Source organism: Cydia fagiglandana, chromosome Z (genome assembly GCF_963556715.1).
Source record: "Cydia fagiglandana chromosome Z, ilCydFagi1.1, whole genome shotgun sequence".
Classification (NCBI taxonomy): Eukaryota; Metazoa; Arthropoda; class Insecta; order Lepidoptera; family Tortricidae; genus Cydia; species Cydia fagiglandana.
This window is the reverse complement of record NC_085959.1, coordinates 5,005,608-5,026,353: the sequence shown is the minus strand read 5'-3', so window position 1 is coordinate 5,026,353 and position 20,746 is coordinate 5,005,608. Positions and strand designations below refer to the sequence as shown.

The 20,746-nt window shown below is 38.1% G+C and overlaps 1 protein-coding gene across 1 annotated transcript; it reads left to right on the top strand.

The window, feature by feature from the left end:
- The first annotated feature begins 266 nt into the window (after positions 1-266).
- LOC134678761 (transmembrane protein 9B-like) lies at positions 267-11,668 on the top strand. Its single transcript, XM_063537459.1, has 5 exons — positions 267-536; positions 4,806-4,924; positions 5,935-6,046; positions 9,444-9,560; positions 11,201-11,668. Exons 1-5 carry the CDS (start codon positions 489-491, stop codon positions 11,237-11,239), a joined length of 435 nt encoding a protein of 144 aa, XP_063393529.1. The 5' UTR covers positions 267-488; the 3' UTR covers positions 11,240-11,668.
- Positions 11,669-20,746: the final 9,078 nt, after the last annotated feature.

The following is a 20,746-nucleotide window of genomic DNA, read 5'->3' as shown; positions in this document are numbered from 1 at the left end:
TATTTTGTGACCAGTGGCCTATTTTATAAAGCTACAAGTTACAATTTACAAGTGGAAGTCTCGTTCTAACACATAGGGTTAGAAAGAGACTTCCGCTTGTAAATTGTAACTTGTAGCTTTATAAAATGGGCCACAGTACATACTCAACAATATTCATCCTCAGTATAAATATAAAATACTGAACGCAGTCGCTGGCTACTGTCATGTCACTGTCAGTGTCATGTTATTTTGACAGCTTGTACCTGTTGGCTTTGGCTTATGGCTGTGATGGTTGGCTGTGTTGTGTGCGGTATTGCATAAAAATGTAATCGAAAAACCAGCCCTTATACGGAGCGAACGTATAAAGATATATATCCTTACATTTAATTTTGGCTCATGAGTAAATACAGTGTATTTTGGTATGACTGGACTCAACTTGGGCCGTTTTGAAAAACAACTGTTTATTGCTTAAAGTTTACAACTTTATATAAACTTTTTGATCTTTCAAAATGATAACGTATGCAGTGATTTTTTTGTCTCTTATTTTAGGAACTTTGGTAAGTACATAATGTTATGTTATGAGTTATGAATATTGCCTTTTAACAACATTCAATCACATGCAAATAATGACATGTCAAGTCATATATATTTTTTTTAAATATCATTTTTTTAATTTTGTTTTAGGAGACTTTGATTATACTGTCTAATTTGCACGCGCTTGTTTAGATTAAAAATGTTACTGTCAATGATTTTTTTTTCCCCAATTGGTGCAACTATACCAAGAAAAGTCTGCAGCGATTTTGATAGCCCACGCAGTGCAAGTGTTATTTTAAACGTCAAACTTGTATGAAATGATGATGTGTAAATAACACTTACACTGTATAATAATATACTCCGCCTGGTACTCTCTTCCCGTCTTTTCTAGGTCACCTGACTGACACAAGCCTACGTCATCATGCGACAGCGCTATATGATAGTATGCGATAGTGCTATATATAGCGGCCATGTTATTGTGACGTAGGCTTGTGTCACTCTGGGAAGAGAAGACCATGTTTTATTAGACTATGGGAATCAGTGGAAATATTGATTTACCTCATCCCATACCTAGGGACTGGGTGTCAAAACAAAGCATGTTACTTCTCACACATGCAAGTATAAATATATGTAAGAAAGAGTACAAATACTAGCCCCGATGCAAATGGTTTCCTCTAGTTCCGCGCAACAATTTTGTTTATTTTAATAAATTTTACACATGAACATATAATGACCCAGTAATGGGAACCATAATATCAATGTTTAATGTAGTTTATTTTGATTGTATAATAAATTTGCATGAGATTTTAATTGCTGAAAAAAAGGACTTTTCAAAAACGTTGTCCAAATCATATTGTCCTCTCTTACAGCACTGCTGCATGCATGGGCTCGAAACAAAATTGTCAGTACATTGGCAGAGCCCTATTGCTTTCCCTGGTAATAGCCCTTTTCACATATGTTATAATCGTACCCATCAAAAAGAAAATAAAAATTCATTATTTTTTTTCTTTCAGTACAAACGGTATTTCTTGTATTTGGATTTAGTTATTGCAGAGTATTACCATATAAAATTAAATCACATTAGTATAAGCATTAAATATTAGTAATTTTTAAACAAAAACATTATTTTTGAACAAACGCGAGAAACTAAAAAAATGGGGTCACCTGACGAAAACATATGCATCGGGGCTCGTATGTGGTTTAAATATTTTTTAATTGTATTTAATGGCTACTTTTGACTTTTCAGTATCAGTGTACTTACCTGTACAAAACTGAGATTCAAAACCTACTAAGATATGATATCATCCTCTAAGAACAAATTAAATTACTTTCGATAATATTTTGCCCTTAGTATAATGACATTTTATTACGGTTTATATGATATCATATTTGTGCCATGAAGCCCATGAACATTAATTATAACATGTCTCTTATAATCAAAACTACTATAATGTACCTACACATTATTTGTATTAAACTTATGAATCAAAAGGTTATAACAGTCAGTCAGTACTAAATTAGAAGTTGTTTATTAATTATTTTTTCCTTATATAAATTTTCCTTAACCTCATTATTTTAACAATGGTATTAGGGCGTGTTCTCACTGGAAGTAAGGAACCATGGCAGCAGTATGGCTTCAGCGTTACGGCGTTCAGCGTACCAGCTGACAGTTTTTCCACTGCAATACAGCCAGCAATATTTATGTATGTACAATCGAGAGCATATAAACATATAATTTGATAAAGTTTCAAGCAGAAGTGATAGTTTTTTTTTTCACATGAGTGGGTACTTGCTATTCAATAAACCACCAACCATGGTATGATAATAATACTCCGCCTAGTACTCTCTTCCGAGACTCGCGAACCACGTGACTGACACAAGCCGACGTCATCTGAACCCTGTGAACAGCATGATGACGTAGGCTTGTGTCAGTTACGAGTCTCGGAAGAGAGTACCAGGCGGAGTATACATATTACTCGTATTATACCATGCCGCCAACGGAGCGGCAGCTGCCGTACCGGCGCGAATGGGCAACGTTTAACACAGTTAAAACACGCGATTGAATAGGGAATGTTAAGCCCCATTTAGACGGTTCAAGAACTTGCATGCAATTTTCGTTACATTGCGGTATTTGGTCGATCGACTGAATTCATTGTTCTCTGTAGTTAGCAATGTATCGAATATTGCATGCAAGGTCTTGAACCGTCTAAATGGGGCTTTAGGCAAAGCTCTGCGTAGGTGGCACCTTTGTGGCACATACAGTAAACAAACCACATTAACACATCCCACGTCACGTCAATCACATGGCCTACCGTGAAACAAGAAAATCGAAATTTTGTTATCTAATCTCTCTAACTATCACTCTTTCATATTCGAGCGATAAAGAGGCAGATAACTAAATTTCGATTTTCGCGTTTACCAGTAGGCCCTTGTTAACAAACCGCCTTGATGCATTAATGTCATATTTACTTTTCTGTGAAAACTTGTCAAAAAACAGTTTAAGGGCCCCCCCCACATCTAACGTCTTTCGAGCGTCGGGGTCTATCGGCGTCTGGTCAGCGCTATGGAAAATGACGTCGCTGCGCAGTTGCGTCGACGACGCTGCGTCGACGTTGCGTCGAGCAGCGGCCATAGAATTGTAGACGCCGACGCTCGAAAGACGCCAGATGTGGGGGGGCCCTAAGGCACAGTATGTATAAGTTAGTCTATGAATTTACTGAGTCGGTAGTAGAGATGTGCGCCGATGGCAAAATCATCGGCGGCGGCGTCCGATGATTTTTTGACCGGCGGCGGCGGCGTGATCGGCGTGAAATCGGCGTGGCATAATTTTTGATAATTCATGAGAACGTGGCTGTAGAAACTCTACATTAAAGCCTTCTGAGTATTTACTAGGCTATCCAAAGCATATTATATGTGTTTTCTAAATTGTTGCCGAAAATTATACCCCGGCATGTCACTTGGCAACCATTTATTACCAATACCTACCAATCTAACGGTTACCAACGGTATGTCTAAATATTAAAATAAAAAGGATAGGTACTTTAAAACGCTACATTTTAGGCAGTATTTTTACTTGCTTAGCAAGCGAAATACAAATAAAACAAAAAATAATTATTTAAGTTGCCTTAATTCTATATTGACTTTTCCCAGCCGATGTCGCCTCACCTAGGATTTGTTACGAAATAATAAATGAATACTTTACATTTATATGAACTGACGTTTAACAGAAATGTATGTTAGGATAAAGATGTCATCGTTTTCGAAAGTAAACGTCTGTGGCAGGTTGATTCGTTCAACAGAATGTCTTTGAAGTGTCCCGTTTTATGGAATTAGAATATTAAGGTCTACTTTGTTTTCTTTACTGCTAGCTTAGTGATGATACTTGGTAATTTAAGTTCCTATAAGTAGGTTTTGTTTAGGTATAGCTTATTACGAAGCTTTAACCTGACTTTTAAAATTTTGATTGAAATGTATTTTGTTAAGTAAAAGAAGCTGATAATCGCCATAAAATGACTAAGAATTGATCGTGTGTATTTTTAAATGAAATTGTATATTATGTGATAAATAAATCAAATCATATCTATCATATGATGACCCTCATGCGTGTCACCAGCATCATACGAGAAATCATAAAATACGCAATTATAATCGTGGTGACAGCTTGCTGGAGATTCTAAGAAGAAGATAGCATGTTTATGTCCTATGATATGAACATGCTATTTTCTTGACTTTAGTTCACTGATTAAATCGACAATAAAGAGACTATTGGTGTAAAACAAAATACGTTCTACAAAAAAGCTGTGCGATGAAATATCAAATATTAACCTGAGATCCAGAAACTAGATCTTGTTTAAATTAACGCTAAATCGTTATCACAGACCGCAAAGGCAAAAATGATGTTAATTTGCTTCACTGGCAAATAATAAGCGAAAAAGCATAAGGATCTTTAAATTATACCTCTGACACTATCTACTCACTACGCAACATGGAATAAGACACGATAGGTATCAAACTTTCCCACGCCGATTATACGCCGGTCAAATTTATCGGCGGCGGCGGCGTGGAAAAATCGTCGGCGGCGGCGGCGCGGCGGCGCGGCGCACATGTCTAGTCGGTAGTGCTGCACTCTGGCGGCAGAACATTGCGGTAATATCCCCTATTGTTCCAATGGCATTCACAGTGGGCAATGTGTGATGCACTTGAAAGATTTTACACAAATATATTATTATGATGGTGTACTGTTTTGGAAGTTGGTTCTTTCTTTGCTAATGTTTTTCATGTCCTGTTTCCAGGGTCAAGTGTACGAAGATAAGCGTTGTAAGTGCGTGTGCCCGAGCCCCGCCATGGTGTTCAACAGCACTGTGAGTCCGCAACGAAAGCTGTACATAGCTGACGTGCCGCCCAGCAAATGGTATGTCGCACCCATACACACACACACACACACACACACACACACAAACACGCACACACACATACACACACACACACACATACACACACACACACATACACATACACACACACACACACACACACCACGGGGTGCCTACAGTAATCAGAGATGTGAAGAATACTTTATAAAAAGTATTTAAATACAAAATACAAATACTTCCTTGATAATACTATTTCAAATGCAAAATACAAATTAGTTTTTGAATTCGTATTTAAATACAAAATACGAAATAGGTATTTTCAAAATACTTTTTAAAAATACAAATACTTTGCGATAAAAGGTACTCTGAGTAATGAATACCTAGTCTTAATTAAAAAGTATTACTCGGAATTTCCGAGTTGAAAAGACTCTCTTTATTCTTTGAAATCAATCCTCTATCTAAAGTGCAAATTTCTAGTCGTTTGCTCATATTAACCAATAGGATGTAGGTATGGATGATGGTTTTTAACGGCCAACTTTTAAAGCATTAATTTGTAATGTTTTACAGCTAGTATAATGCCTCTCGTTAGTGTGATGAAAACGTCTCGTTTGTGTTTCACCAATGCAGAAAAGTTTGTTCTCCTCTCGTGCCTTGAAACCCTCGCAACACTCAAGATTCCACTTTTTTAACCACTCGCTACGCTTGTGGTCACGTGCGACGTTACTAAACAGATTCAACAGTTCCATGTTAAAGGATGAGAGGGTTGCCAGGATTGTAACATCAGAAGAGATTGTAACTCCTACCTACTATAAAGTATTTTGTATTTTGAAAATAGAAAATAGGTCCCAAAAACTATTTTAAATAAAATACAAAATAGTTTTCTTCAAAAGGTATTTAAATACAAAATACAAAATAGGTATTTTGCATTTTGTATTTGCATTTTAAATACAAGTATTTCAAATAAGTCACATCTCTGACAGTAATAATGCACACACCTACAAAGATTTGGATAATTTTTTTTTGTGATACTGATTTTTTTTATTCGCAGCAACTGCATCGAAGTGGTACTGCCGCGGCTCGGCAACTTGAAAGGCCGGGAGGCCGAGTACTGCCCGCGGTGCGAGTGCAAATACGAGACAAGAAACACCACTGTTATTAAAGTAAGTTAAAAATTAAACATGTGACGTCACAATGTACTCTTTTAACCCCAAGACGTCGAGGTCGAAGGTACCTTTTTCATATTTTTGCTCATATCTCGAATACCTGTACGAATAGCATTATAATTACCTACCTCAGACAAAAGTTTTAGCATAAAATTTGCTACAAATTTGGTTATGTTTCTTTTTACTCTACGTTACTATGTGTCCAAAGTTAAAACGGCCGTTTTTGTTTTGAGTTCCTAGATCGACGAAACCAGCAACACAAAAACTAGTTGATGTATTCAAAAGGTACTTAAATACACAATACAGTACGTAGCGGCCGCCTTTTTTCAATATCTTTCGTTAAATTTAAATAACCACGATTATTTTAGCTGTGACGCTAGTGTGCACGTTGAATGGCTCTTAACACTAACAACCTGTAGCTCCTAAAGTATTGATCGCAGAGTAAAAATAAACATAACCAAATTTGTATCAAATATTATGCTAAAACTTTTGTCCAAAAAGTAATTATAATGCTATTTGTAGGTACAGGTATTCGAGATAAAAATCGGAATAAATGGTACCTTCAACCCCCCCTACACCCTCAGCACCCCCCCTACCCTCAAGGACTTTTAGTATGTTTATCTGGGCACAAGGTATAACTTGAACAATTTTCAAAACTATACGAATTATTTTCGCAGATTTTGTAATTTTTAGTGTCCGACCGAAGGTTCGGTTTCGGTTTCGGTTTCGGCCAGTTTCGGCCAAAAAATCATGTTTCGGCTGTAGTTTCGGTTTCGGCCAAAAAACGGCCGAACCTTTCGGCCGGGCCGAAACTTACGAAATGGTACTTCGTACTATGAAACTAAACATGTGACAAAGATCTAAAGTTGGGGAACAAGTAGGACAACAATATTAATATACTGATTTATGTATACATACATAAATTAATTGATTTATTATAAAATACAATTCCCCTAATCAAGGCGTCACTGGACGGGCGACGCAGTCTTAATGTGTATAACTAGTGGAGTGGCCAAGTTGAAGAATAGCAACTTTCGTAGGACTAAAAAGGTTTATACCGACAAGTGGTATTGTTGGAATCAGCATGGTCTACTGATTATCAAAATGCATGTTGTCGCTTCATAAAGTGGTAGAATGTGTTTCTATAACGTTATAAAGTCGGCAGTACAAAATTGTAAACTATTTTCTTTTAAACATACCATGTGGGGTACCAAATGCAAGGGTTTTGTGAGTAAATTACAAATGTAATAACATAGTCTAACAAGTACCTAATTCTCTTATTTTTTAATATTTCTGGCTAATTATTTTTGAACATTATATAGAGGATATTCACAGTCACTTGGTATGTATTTTAGGGCCGGCCTAAAGCAAACGGGGTGCACAAAAAAACAGAATTTTTTGAGCAAAACTGCAAAATATATAGGAATCGTAAAAGACAGAAAAAAATCAATCAAAACGCTAAAATAAGCATGTTTCGTAGGAAAAACTTTTCTCTAAAATCGAAAATGGCCAAGATATTTGACCCGAAAGTTGGGAAAAATCTAGAACAGTACAAATTTCCATGAATGTTGTGTCATTATATTATAACATCTATTTTTTATTGTGTTATCGTAGAGAATACGCTAAAATAAGCATGTATTGTATGAATAACTTTTCTCTAAAATAAAAAATGGTGCTTGCTGATGCTTATTTTAGCGTATTCTCTAGGATAACATCATGAAAAATAGGTATTATAATAACATCACTCTGATGATTTTTTTTCTAAGTGCTGAAACCCCTTTGCTTTAGTCCAACCCGGTATAATCCTTTTCGGTCCTACGAAAATTGTAAATAAGGTAATTTCTACGAATTGGCCTCTCCTCTAAAAAGCGGTTTTGTGACATATTTTCAACGGTTTTCACAAGTCAACAAAAGGTTCGGTTTCGGTTTCGGTTTCGGCCGAAACTGGGGCCAAAGCCGAACATTCGGTTTCGGTTTCGGTTTCGGCAAAAAAACATGTTTCGGTCGGACACTAGTAATTTTCTTGTGCTAGCCTTCACAGGGTAAGGTATAGTCTGGCGAACCCAATTTATTTTATTTATTTAGGATTACCAACAGATAATACATCTTACATGCTCTTAAATCTACATAACAATCATGACTGATGCTTATTAGGGTTCCGTACCCAAAGGGTAAAACGGGACCCTATTACTAAGACTCTGCTGTCCGTCCGTCCGTCCGTCCGTCACCAGGCAGTATCTCACGAACCGTGATAGCTAGACAGTTGAAATTTTCACAGATGATGTATTTCTGTTGCCGCTATAACAACAAATACTAAAAACAGAATAAAATAAAGATTTAAATGGGGCTCCCATACAACAAACGTGATTTTTGACCAAAGTTAAGCAACGTCGGGCGGGGTCAGTACTTGGATGGGTGACCGTTTTTTTTGCCTTTTTTTTCATTATGGTACGGAACCCTTCGTGCGCGAGTCCGACTCGCACTTGCCCGGTTTTCTAATTATAGGTAACCACAACTTATAAATTAGTCAGTAAATAAGACCAAAAATAGTACATTATTGTCGAGGCTCGGAAGTAGCTACTTGCAGGCTGAGGATTCGTTTTAAACGGACGACCTTGGGAGTCCGTTTAATTGAATCCGAAGCCAGCAAGTAGCCTTCCAGCCGAGTCATATATAGTGCTTTTCTCAAAAATGGTGCAACAAATATAAATATCATATAAATATTTTACAAAACCAACGTTCTTACGTATATATTTTCAGTGAAAAAAGCCCTGACCGCCTTTTTATTTTTTTAATAAAAAAATAGAAGTGTATTTTTCTGCCGAAAATACGCCAACCTATTTGAGACAGCTAAATAGTCGCGGTACTAATCATCTGTTTGGCTGTTTAATGGGCCTGTGCCTTCATTTGATATGGTCATTTCAACTTTTAAAAAGTTTTAAACTCGACAAATAATGGAATTTGTATGCAACATTGCAGTCCCAAAATCGAGACTGCAATGTTTTTAACTTTTTAATTTTTGACTGACCATAAACTACGCGCTTCGTGACCTATTTTTTAGACGGCAAAGTCGACTTTGCCGTCCATTTTTGAGAAAAGTACTATACTCATCCCTTTCTTTTAGGTGTTAGTACTAACGTAAGACAAAGACAGAATGATTCTCTCAGTTTACGTTTGCAACTATAATTACAATCGGGGCGGGATAGACCACAGGTGTTCTGTAAAATTACTAAAATTCAATGCAAAATCATTATTGCACACATCGATCATCGATACAAGAAAATTATACAGAGAATACAGCAACTCAAGTAGAGTTAAAAAAGCGGTGTTATCGCTATAAAGTAATCTCTTCCAGACAACCTCCTGTTACTTATTCAGTGACATGTTATTCCAGGTGGTGGTAATAACGGTGGTCTGGCTAATAGCCTTACTGCTCGGCTACGCTGGGTTCCTGGCTTGTCTGAGGCCGCTGATGCGCCGAAAGCGGACCTACAAGAACCACTCTGAAGAGGTAACATCTTGTACTTTTTTAGGGTTCCGTACCCAAAGGGTAAAACGGGACCCTATTACTAAGACTTCGCTGTCCGTCCGTCCGTCCGTCCGTCCGTCTGTCACCAGGCTGTATCTCACGAACCGTGATAGCTAGACAGTTGAAATTTTCACAGATGATGTATTTCTGTTGCCGCTATAACAACAAATACTAAAAACAGAATAAAATTAAGATTTAAATGGGGCTCCCATACAACAAACGTGATTTTTGACCAAAGTTGAGCAACGTCGGGAGTGGTCAGTACTTGGATGGGTGACCGTGTTTTTTTTTTTGTTTTTCATTTTGCATTATGGTACGGAACCCTTCGTGCGCGAGTCCGACTCGCACTTGCCCGGTTTTTTCTTTACTATTTGCCTGCTAGATGTATATCTGCGAAGAAATTCAAAAGGTGTAGCGTGGGGACTATAGCCCAAGCCCTTGCGCTCATAAGAGGAGGCCTGTGCCCAGCAGTGCGCGTATACAGGCTGTCCCAAGACTATGGGACATCAAGGGAAAGTACTTTAAATATCGTAGATATGATATTTTGCTGAAAGAAGACATTATTTTAATTTAAAAATCAATTCAAATTGCATTCATAGATTTTCAAATAATTACATGTGGAAAGGACAAATATAAATTCAGCCTATACAGGATGTCCCATCTCAAGACTATGTGACAGCAAGGGAAAGTACCTTAAATATCGTAAATAAGATATTTTGCTGAAAGAAGACAATAATTACATGGTTGAACCGGGAATCGAACCCGCTACACGAGAAAAAAAATCACCCTGTAGTTTTATCATACCGGTCGAAAGGCTTCATCATAAGGATTATTTTTTTCTAAATAACATAGTGTCAGAAATAAAAGGAAGACCATGAATTTTAACATTTGATGTGAAATTTAGCGAAATAATCAAAAGAGTACGGCTTTGTAGTCAACAGAATTGGACTCATTTAGAGCCTTTGATTAATTTTGAATTAAAAATGTTAAAATTCATAGCCTTCCTTTTATTTTTGACATAACACAGTGTCAAAAATAAAAGGAATCCCATTCTGTTGACTACAAAGCCGTACTCTTTTGATTATTTCGCTAAATTTCACATCAAATGTTAAAATTCATGGTCTTCCTTTTATTTCTGACACTATGTTATTTAGCAATAAATAATCCTTATGATGAATCCTTTCGATCGGTATCAGGCGTGGCTCACTCCGCGATTTCGTCACTTTGCTACAGGTAGCTAAAAGTACATCCGTTCGACCCCAATTTTGGGGTTTCTACTAGGTACAGAAGACTCACTCTCTAACAAAACGCGTCTGTCACGATCAGCACAGATATTTTTTTTTTTCTTATTTATTTATTCATTAAATATGGCCGCTAGGTGGCGACAGCGCCACGCGCGGCTTATGGCAAACCCCAAAATTGGGGCCGAACGGATGTACTTTTAGCTACCTGTAGCAAAGCGACGAAATCGCGGAGTGAGCCACGCGCGCCTGTCATAGGCTATTATTATAATATTTTTTTCATAAAAGAGAATCACTATTTTTAATCAGGCAATGTCGGGCACGGTGGGCAATGTTGAGTAGGTTTAGTTTTTAACTGTCCATTAATTACACCTGTTTCAGGCTCGACACCTAATGCAAAGTTACGACGACGAAGACTGAACAGCGGTTGCTTTAAACCAGAGGGCCTGCCGCGAAACACGTTCGCTGTGTCCGATGCGATTACTGAACTCTCAACTAACATCGGCCTTATGTCCCTACTAGGGAATGCAAATCGGTTATTTTAGGTTATTTTTTGTATGGAAATAATCGATTATTTTACTAACCGAAACCGCGGTTATTTCCATACAAAAAATAACCGATTTGCATTCCCTACACTAAGGCTATTAGCCTCATACATGACTTTTGTTTAATTTTCTAAATCATTATTTACTTATATCGTTTGAACACCGGCAAAAATAAAAATACTTTTATAAATCTTCCCATAATATTATTGAAGAACATTTTAAATGTTGAAAATGATTAAGCGGTTGGAACGCTCATAATTTTAGGCGCGAGTTCGACAGACCTGTACGGTTACCATCAGTTTGTCACTGACATAAACGCCGTCGAGAAAGTAATTTACTTTCTAGACATCTCGCTCGCACTCCCATATTAGTGCAAACGGGATGTATAGAAAGTAAATTACGTTCTCGACGGCGTTTATGTCAGTGACAAACTGATGGTAACCTTACTGATGACGTCACTCGGTGTGAACGCAACTGACGTTTGCTACTTAATAGTGGCGAGTCAGGTCATAATGCCACATCTCTTTCACTCTTGGTTGGTTTTAACAATTTGTTCAAACGAGTGACGTCACGTGACTTTTCAACTAATGGCGTTGCTTTTCGCTCACTACCTTTTCGCGGGCCAATTTATGCAGTTTTTATTTATTATTTTAAGCATTTTAAATGATGATTTAATAACGGATTTGTAACACGATATAAGCACAGGGCGGACACGCCATACATCAAAACTCGTTTGCGTGTATATGTGTGAACGGCACGTCTGTACACGCGTCATTGTGTGAGTAAGTCGCTTAGGGCTACTATTTACATGTTTTTGAGTTCACGGAGCGTTATCGTTGTACTCGTAACGTAAATATCAAACATTTTTATTCCTAAAATTAAAGAAACAAACATAATTTACAAGATGGTATTTTCTCCTAGATCCTTGCTATAATAAACTGTTCTATTCACAGGTCACAGCTAATATTATTTGAACGTATATGCGAACTCACCCGTAACCCGTAAAGGCCTTAAAATATTACGTAAAGTATGGTGCGGCAATAAATTACCTACCAAAAATGTCATGTCGAATTGTCGATACACAATTAGCGTGGACTAAATATAAATAATTACAAAACGCTACTTTTTAATATATGTATAATAAAAATAAATGTTCTTTATTTCGTGAATTTGAAAAACAACCGACATCGCAAAATACATCGGCATTTTGAATGTTGCGTCATCGCGCCGCGGCGTTGCTAGCCGAACTGAGAGTATGTCAGGAGTCCGTCAGAACTCAGTCGCGGGGCGAGGTAATCCGAGTCGGGGCGGGGCGGTGCGTGTCCGTTCTGTATGATAATACTATTACTTATTCTGTGATATAAGGCTAACAAACATCCGAATAAAAAATATATCGTTCAAATATGAACTTCATGCATGAGGCTAATTAGCCTCAATGTGGAATACAATTGTATTCCATGTTAATTTCTCGGAAACGCTCGTATTTGTCATGCTACTTCAGTCAACCCCAGTACTTTGTACGGATACCTACTGTCTGAAATAGCAAAACACGTTCGTACGTTTCCGTGAAAATTGGAAGGGGAAGGAAAATAATTATGCACTACACATGTACTAACAGTAATGACACTAATGAATGGTCCTACACTGACTGTTATATACCCAAGGTTGTATAGAGCCTGGCAAAAAAGAGTAGAAATTAAATAAAAACTGGGCAAGTGCGAGTTGAACTCGGGCACGAAGAGTTCCGTACCATAAAGCAAAAAAAAAACGGAAAAAATGCAAAAAGAAAACGGTCACCCATCCAAGTACTGACCACGCCCGACGTTGCTTAACTTTGGTCAAAAATCACGTTTGCTGTATGGGAGCCCCACTTAAATCTTTATTTTATTCTGTTTTTAGTATTTGTTGTTATAGCGGCAACAGAAATACATCATCTGTGAAAATTTCAACTGTCTAGCTATCACGGTTCGTGAGATACAGCCTGGTGACAGACGGACGGACGGACGGACGGACGGACAGCGAAGTCTTACTAATAGGGTCCCGTTTTACCCTTTGGGTACGGAACTCTAACAACGGGTTGCACTCCGGGAGTGCCGACAGAAGTGAAAACTCAATGACTAATCCAAAATGTCTGCAGCACTATGTATAATTGACCCATCCTCCTTTCTATTGAAAAACTTTAGTTCCGAAATTGCTGGCCAGTGAGCTTAAATTTATAGTGTTAATTGTTTAAAATTCGAATAGAAATTGTAAAGTTACCTTGCATCTAAATATATTTGGTCATGATATTTTGAGTTTGATTCACCAGTACTAGAGTTCACTTTTATTAGCGATAACATCAAGATGTAGCTTTATTGAATTATATTTGAGTGATATAAAGTTAGAATGTAACTGTGAAATCCTCGTATTTCAGTCCGTATAAGAATAGAACATTGAGCTTTATTGCTTAATATAAAACTCCAGTTTTAAATTACTGACCTGATTATGATACGTTATGACTAAAGTTCTTTGGTGAATAACATTGTCCGTGACACATGACGTCAGCGTTACGTTACGCGTTACGCTGAATCGAGTTTATCATTTTTTCCCCACCTCAAAAAGTGCTCAGCGAAGCTAAAAAAAATTTCACTTCAAAAGTGGCAACACTGTAGTGTAGTCCCTTTCTCTTATATAAATTGATTTGAAAGGGACCACACTACAGCGTTGCCACTTTTTAATTTCTACTCTTTTTTGCCAGGCAGTAACTGCCAGTGTGAGAGCACCACTCCCTGGAGGAAAGTAGACGACCGCGCTACATCACGGGTATGCCCCTTCGTTTGCTACAAAGGGGTCATCCATTAATTACGTCACACGTTTAGGGGGAGGGAGGGGGTCAAGAAAATGTGACATATTGTGACATGGGGGAGGGGGGGAGACACAAACTTTGTGACGTCACTTCATCAGTAACCGAAAATTTATTTAAATTATTTAGTTCGCTGTACATTTAAATAACAAGTTTTTAAAACGAAAATAGTTTTTAATCGTTTAATTTTCTTTCCTAAGCAGTTTTGGGTTATAAAATTACTAATATTTATATCGTCAAAAATATTTTGATAAAATATTAATAATACTTAGGTACTTACTTAATTCGATTTGGCGATTTCGTAGAAAAAATGTGACGTCACACTAGGGGGGGAGGGGTTTGCCAAATGTGACCAAGTGTGACAAGGGGGGGGGAAGGGTTAAAAAACCTAGAAATTGGTGTGACGTAATTAATGGATGACCCCAAACTTGCGTGTAGTCTGAAATGTATGAACTCGCAATAAACGCTAATCAATGTGTAAACAGGCCCCAATGTGGAGGCCACTACACCTATCCGTATTAACATTAGCATAAAAAACGGAATATAAAACCCTCAACACTCAGGGGTATTTAAAAAAAATGCCAGCCAAAAAACTTCCTTGATATTATTAGTTTAGATTTAGATACTTATGATGTGATTAAATTTTAGTCGATGGCAAAGATTGTCAAGCAGTCAATGTTTTAGAGCATTTCAAAAAAAGTTTGTAAATAAATCTTTATAAGTGCATTTCAAAATTCACTCGGTCACTCACTGTTCGCGTAAAAACGTGAGTGACCCGTTTTAATATGTCTGCGTCTTACGAAAGTTTTGTTATTAAAATGATAAATGATAATATATGATGTGGTTGGTAATTATCAAAGGTTTTTATAAATGGCGCCAGTATAGCTACTCAATCTATAGTCTTTTTTCTAGAAATGCCCCGAATAGTGATGTTGGCCGAATACTAAATATTCGGCACCTCTCTCGGACGAAGCGCTGAATATTATAGTGAAAACTTTTCGCCAACAAAGCACAACGTTTCCTAAAATATGTTTTTTGTTGAACAGAATTAATGAATGTAGTTAGAGACTGAGTTAGAGTCAATCAAATCGTGACCGTGACAAAAATAAAATATTGTGTAATCAACAAATGCTCAAAAAAGGGTCTTCGTATTTAACAACTTTCCAAGAATACATTTTAAATATTAAATACCGTGAAACCTGGTTAAGTGGGACCTGGATAAGTGAGAAACCTCTATAGCTGGGACTCATGGTGCGGGTCCGACACTTTAGCACTGAATTACCTCTGTTACTGAGTAAAAACGAACCTCTATAACTGGGATTCGTTGTTGTGATTTTATAGTCACATTTACCTCTATAATTGAGACAGAGAGTATATTTTACCTCTTTTACTGAGACTATATTTATAAGATTACATTTTCCTAATTGTTTTTTAGAATTTTATAGGGAATTGACTTCTGTATCTGAGATAACGTCAATCTATGACCTCTCTAACTTGGACTTCATTGAACAATTTCCGTATTCTTACTAACTCTTAGTTTATCCACAAATTCCGCAATTGCCTAATTGTGTCTAAACAACTTCAAGTTCGATTTAGTTAATTTATGTAAGTAGTTAAAACTATCGAAACGAAAGCTGAAATTTTGATAAGTAACACGAAAAAATAAATTTTCATTTATTAAATTTCTAATACGCAATGAAGTCCGTATCAAATTTAATTTAATTTTGAAATATCTATCCTTTGCAGAATCATTCAAAATAAATTCAAAGAAATATTTAAACAGACTTAAATATATTTAGGGACAAGGATTATTTTACCTTATTTATTTTTAAAGATAATTACTAAATACCTTATTAACCACCTCTATAACTGAAATACATATACTCTATTCTCACTTCTATTAATGGAACCCTCTGTAAATGATACAGAAATTTATTTGTACCTGGCCTGGCTAACTGGGAGCCTGTGTAAGTGGAAAACCTCTTTAAGTGAGACAAATTTGCTCGTCCCTTGAGATTTCACTTATCCAGGTTTCACTGTATATCTAGATTTTGGTTATTTTTAACAAGCTTTTCTTAGGTCGACCTGTATGTAACTATGTAATGGAATCTAAGGTAACTAATTTAACCATCTTCCAAGGATCGTAGCGTCATGAAAATTGGCAGCTTTATGTAGTTCTGATGACAATACAATAATATGGTACTGTCGAACTGATCTGATGATGGAGACAAGAGGTGGCCATAGGAACTCTGTGATGAAACAACGCAACCTAATTGTGTTAGGGGTTTTTAGAACTGTCTCGATGAGTATTAGTTGTCCATCGTAAGAAAAGTACAGTCAGCGATAAAATCTTGTATCAAAAATGAAATTTTTGCCAAAAACTTATTACTTATTGTGTAAATTTTCTTTTTCGGTATGTGAAACAGATATTCAGTATTCGGCCGAATAATAGGCAACATTCGGCCGAACACCAAATATTCGGCAAAGTGGCCGAAAAGGCCGAATACCGAATTGTTGCCGAATATTCGTGGTATCTCTTTTTTCTATGAGATTTGGGTTAATAGGATTTTTGGGGAATTTAGGTTAAGGGTAACATTCCATTTCCAACGACACAGCGACGCGTCCAGTACCGGTGCAGCTGCGGTTAGAAATGGAATGTTACCATAAGGGGAATTTGACACTATTCGTATCTTCTTAGGATTGACAGTTAAAACTTTGCTGGCGTCATCTGTAAAATACTTCGACCGGCCAAATCGATTGCATTTAATGTTTTATATACATCAAACATCAACATATATACTTTATTTTCCTACTAGTCAAATCACTTGCTTATTAAGAACTGTCGAAACGATTTGCTTATATGGAATTTATATGAAACATTACATCGCAACGTCACGGTCAACTCGCCTACTTTTAAAAATTTATCCGATTTATTAAATAGAACTTATGTTTAAACATAACTTCTATCCACTCATATGCTTTTGGTAACTGTAGCTACCAGCTGTCTATAAAACCCTATTATAAGCGCAACCAGTTTACCACCACCTTTAGCCATCACCCCTGACGTCACCGCCAGTCTGTACCTATCTACCTAGCTATAGGATTGTTGAGCACGCGGTGCGCACAGCCATCGTCCGGCATTGACATCGGGGCGCTTGCGGCAGACGGACGTCTCCAGAATTACTTGTAGTCAACGGTCGCGTGAGCCATATACTTTTGATTGTGATTTTTAAGTAAGAAGGAATAAGCAATCGTTATTGTTGTAGGTGTTAAGTAGCCCTCGAGTATTTGTGTGTAGTGATTTCTATAAAAATAATTATTAAGAATGTTAAATTAAATGGTTTTCTTTATAAACTTATTTTTATTCATTCAAGTATCACCTAGATCCTTATATCAGTATTGGGATAAAGAACTAGTTTGCCCACATGAGTGTGTTTAAGTATGTGCTACAATTTTAAATTAAGAAAACCGTTACTACAATTTTAAATTAAGAAAACCGTTACACATTAGTGTCTTTGTCAGCGATTGCTTTTTCCTTTATTGTTGCTTACTGTGTTTTATTCTTTCTTGTGAATTCATTTTGTTAGTGAACTTTATTATGACGGGTAGTGGATCACGATCACGTAGCCGAGAACGACCAGGCACTCGAGGTAGGTCGCGCGTTCGCAAACGGCGTCATCTTCGAAATAGGCGGGTTTCGCGTAGTAGATCCGGTGCGTATAGTGAAGACTCGCGACGTAGCTCGAGTGATGGACGGCGCCGGCATGATCCGCGGAATGGCTCGCGCGTTCTGGACCGGAGTAATTCGCGGAGCACCGATGAACGCCCTCCACGAAGTAGGGTTAGGCGACGCTCGCGCAGTAGTAGGAATAGGCGTCGGTCGCGTAGTAGAACCCAACTTAGGTCAAATAGTAGGGCTAGGCGTAGCCATTCGCATAACGTCTCGCGTATCCCACGGCGTGACCGTTCGCGAAGTAGATTACGTGGCGAGACGCGACGGGTTTTGAGTAATATCTCGCGTACTAGGGAGATGCCAGCGCGTACGGAACGTGTACCCACACCTAAAACGCCACCATTATCAGATTTTCCCGGCATGCCACCTAGACGGCGCTCTTTAGATTCTCGCGAACCGGGTTCTGAGGCGTCTACTCTTGCACAAGCTTTAATGCAGGCTATCCAATCTGTGCAGCCAATCAGGTCACAACATTATTACGTATCAAATTTTGATCCTGCTTTACATAACATTGAAGCATGGTGCGAAGAAGTGGATCGCGCCAGAACTGCCAACAATTGGAACGATCACGAATGTTTATCGCGCGTTGCTTCGTGCTTAAAGGGTGACGCTAAAGTTTGGCTAAGCGAATGGGTGACGAACGATAGGACGTGGTCCAATTTTAAACGGGAGTTTAAATCATTATGCCCTAATAAGTTAGATTACGCTAACATTCTTTTTGATTCAATGAATGCTACGTCAGATAAATACTCTAGTTTCGCGGAGTATGCGCGGCGTACGTTACTTCGTTTAAAAATTGTCGAAGGTTTGAGTGATGAGCTAAGGACCTTAATTGTCATTCGCGGCTTAGACAATCCCCAAGTGCGCGCTGCGGCAGCTAACGCGAACCTTGTTCCTGAAAACATAGTTTCTTTTCTGTCGATTTATACTAAACCAAAGCGTGACAATGTAGGTTACAATAAAAATCGTCCTCAAACAAAAAAATAACGCTAGTTTGGGTAAAAAATGTTTTAATTGTAACCAAAGGGGCCATCTTAGTCGAGACTGTAAGAGACAAAAACCTCCTACTGGGACAACTGACGCGCAGCCCGGGACGAGTTCAGGCTCCGGCTCAGGCCCTAGCATTTCTTGTACATTCTGCAAGAAACAAGGACACACTGAGGACAAATGCTTTGCGAAGTCACGGTCAGAGCAACGTAATCAGCGTAATATAAATCTTTGTTCTCAGCGGTTAGGTACCTCTGAAAAGAAAGATATAACTACTGCAGTAATATGCGGAGTACCCGTTGACGTACTCATTGATAGCGGTGCCATTGATGCGTCCTTGATTTCTTCAGATCTTCTTAAATACATACCTTGCCAGCCTAAGCCACGACATAGTGTACTGAAAGGCGGGTTAAGTGAAAAAGAGGTTATTAGCACATCTTATGTAACACTAACGGTTGAGTTCAGTAATATATCTCTTGAGGTTGATTTATTAGTTGTGCCGTCGCGATATATGAACATACCCGTTATAATAGGCACCGACGTACTGAATCGGGACGGAGTAACCTACGTTCGACGCAAACACGAGCAGTATCTTACACACACGGATGCTCCTTGTATTAGTGTCAATAACGTTGAGTTAGCTGATCAGCCTAAAGTAAACACGCCTCTTCTGGGCGAGGACTTGGCCAGCCTTATGACAGTTATTAGCAAATTTTCACAATTTTTGATATCTGGTACTGCAACAACTACCGTTCGTACGGGCGAGATGGAAATAAAGCTTACCAAGTCCACACCGGTGGTATATCGACCGTACAAGCTCTCATATCAAGAGAAACTCAAGGTTCGTGAAATTACCAATGACTTGTTAGCCAAAGGGATCATTAGGCGTTCTAAATCAGAATACGCAAGCCCAATAATACTTGTAAAGAAGCGTGATGGCTCAGATAGGCTTTGCGTGGACTATCGGGCGCTTAATCGCATTACAGTAAAAGATCGTTATCCTCTTCCACTTATAGACGACCACATTGATAGATTAGGCGGCTACACGTTCTTCTCGAGTCTTGATATGGCAACTGGTTTCCACCAGATCCCTCTCAAGGAGGAATGTATCTATCTGACTGGCTTTGTTACTCCGGAAGATCATTTTGAATATGTAAAGATGCCGTATGGTTTAGCCAATTCACCTATCGTTTACCAACGTATAATTAACGATACCTTGCGTGATCATATTAATGAAGGGAACGTCCTAGTTTACGTTGACGACGTACTACTTTTGAGTAATACCGTAAGCGAGGGAATCCAGTTATTAGATAAGGTTCTAGAGACTCTTACAACGGCCGGCTTTTCGATCAACCTACGTAAATGTTCGTTCCTTGTAACTGAGGTTGAATACTTGGGTAAGGTTATATCTCAAGGTCAGGTTAAACCGAGCCCAAGAAAAGTTGAAGCCTTAGCTAACACCACGCCACCAGAAAACGTTAAACAGGTACGGCAGTTACTAGGTTTAGCGGGGTACTTCAGACGCTACATTAAAGATTATGCATCTAAAACCGCTCCTATTGCTCACCTCACGCGTAAAAATGTCAAATTTAATTGGACCACTGAGTGCGAAGTTATCCGTCAAGATCTTATCAAACAGTTAACTAGCGAGCCGGTTCTGGCAATTTTTAATCGGGAACTTCCCACTCAAGTTCACACAGATGCGAGTAGCATAGGATATGGGGCCGTACTTTTACAAATCCACCCAGACTCAACAAAGCACGTCGTAGCTTACTTCAGTAGATGTACTCAGGGTGCTGAAAGCAAATATCATTCCTACG

Excerpts from the sequence above, each read along its gene's own strand:
- LOC134678761 (XM_063537459.1), top strand. The coding sequence starts at position 489 with ATGATAACGTATGCAGTGATTTTTTTGTCTCTTATTTTAGGAACTTTG. Across the intron at positions 6,047-9,443 it reads GAAACACCACTGTTATTAAA|GTGGTGGTAATAACGGTGGT; the intron begins GTAAGTTAAAAA and ends ATGTTATTCCAG. Across the intron at positions 9,561-11,200 it reads ACAAGAACCACTCTGAAGAG|GCTCGACACCTAATGCAAAG; the intron begins GTAACATCTTGT and ends CACCTGTTTCAG.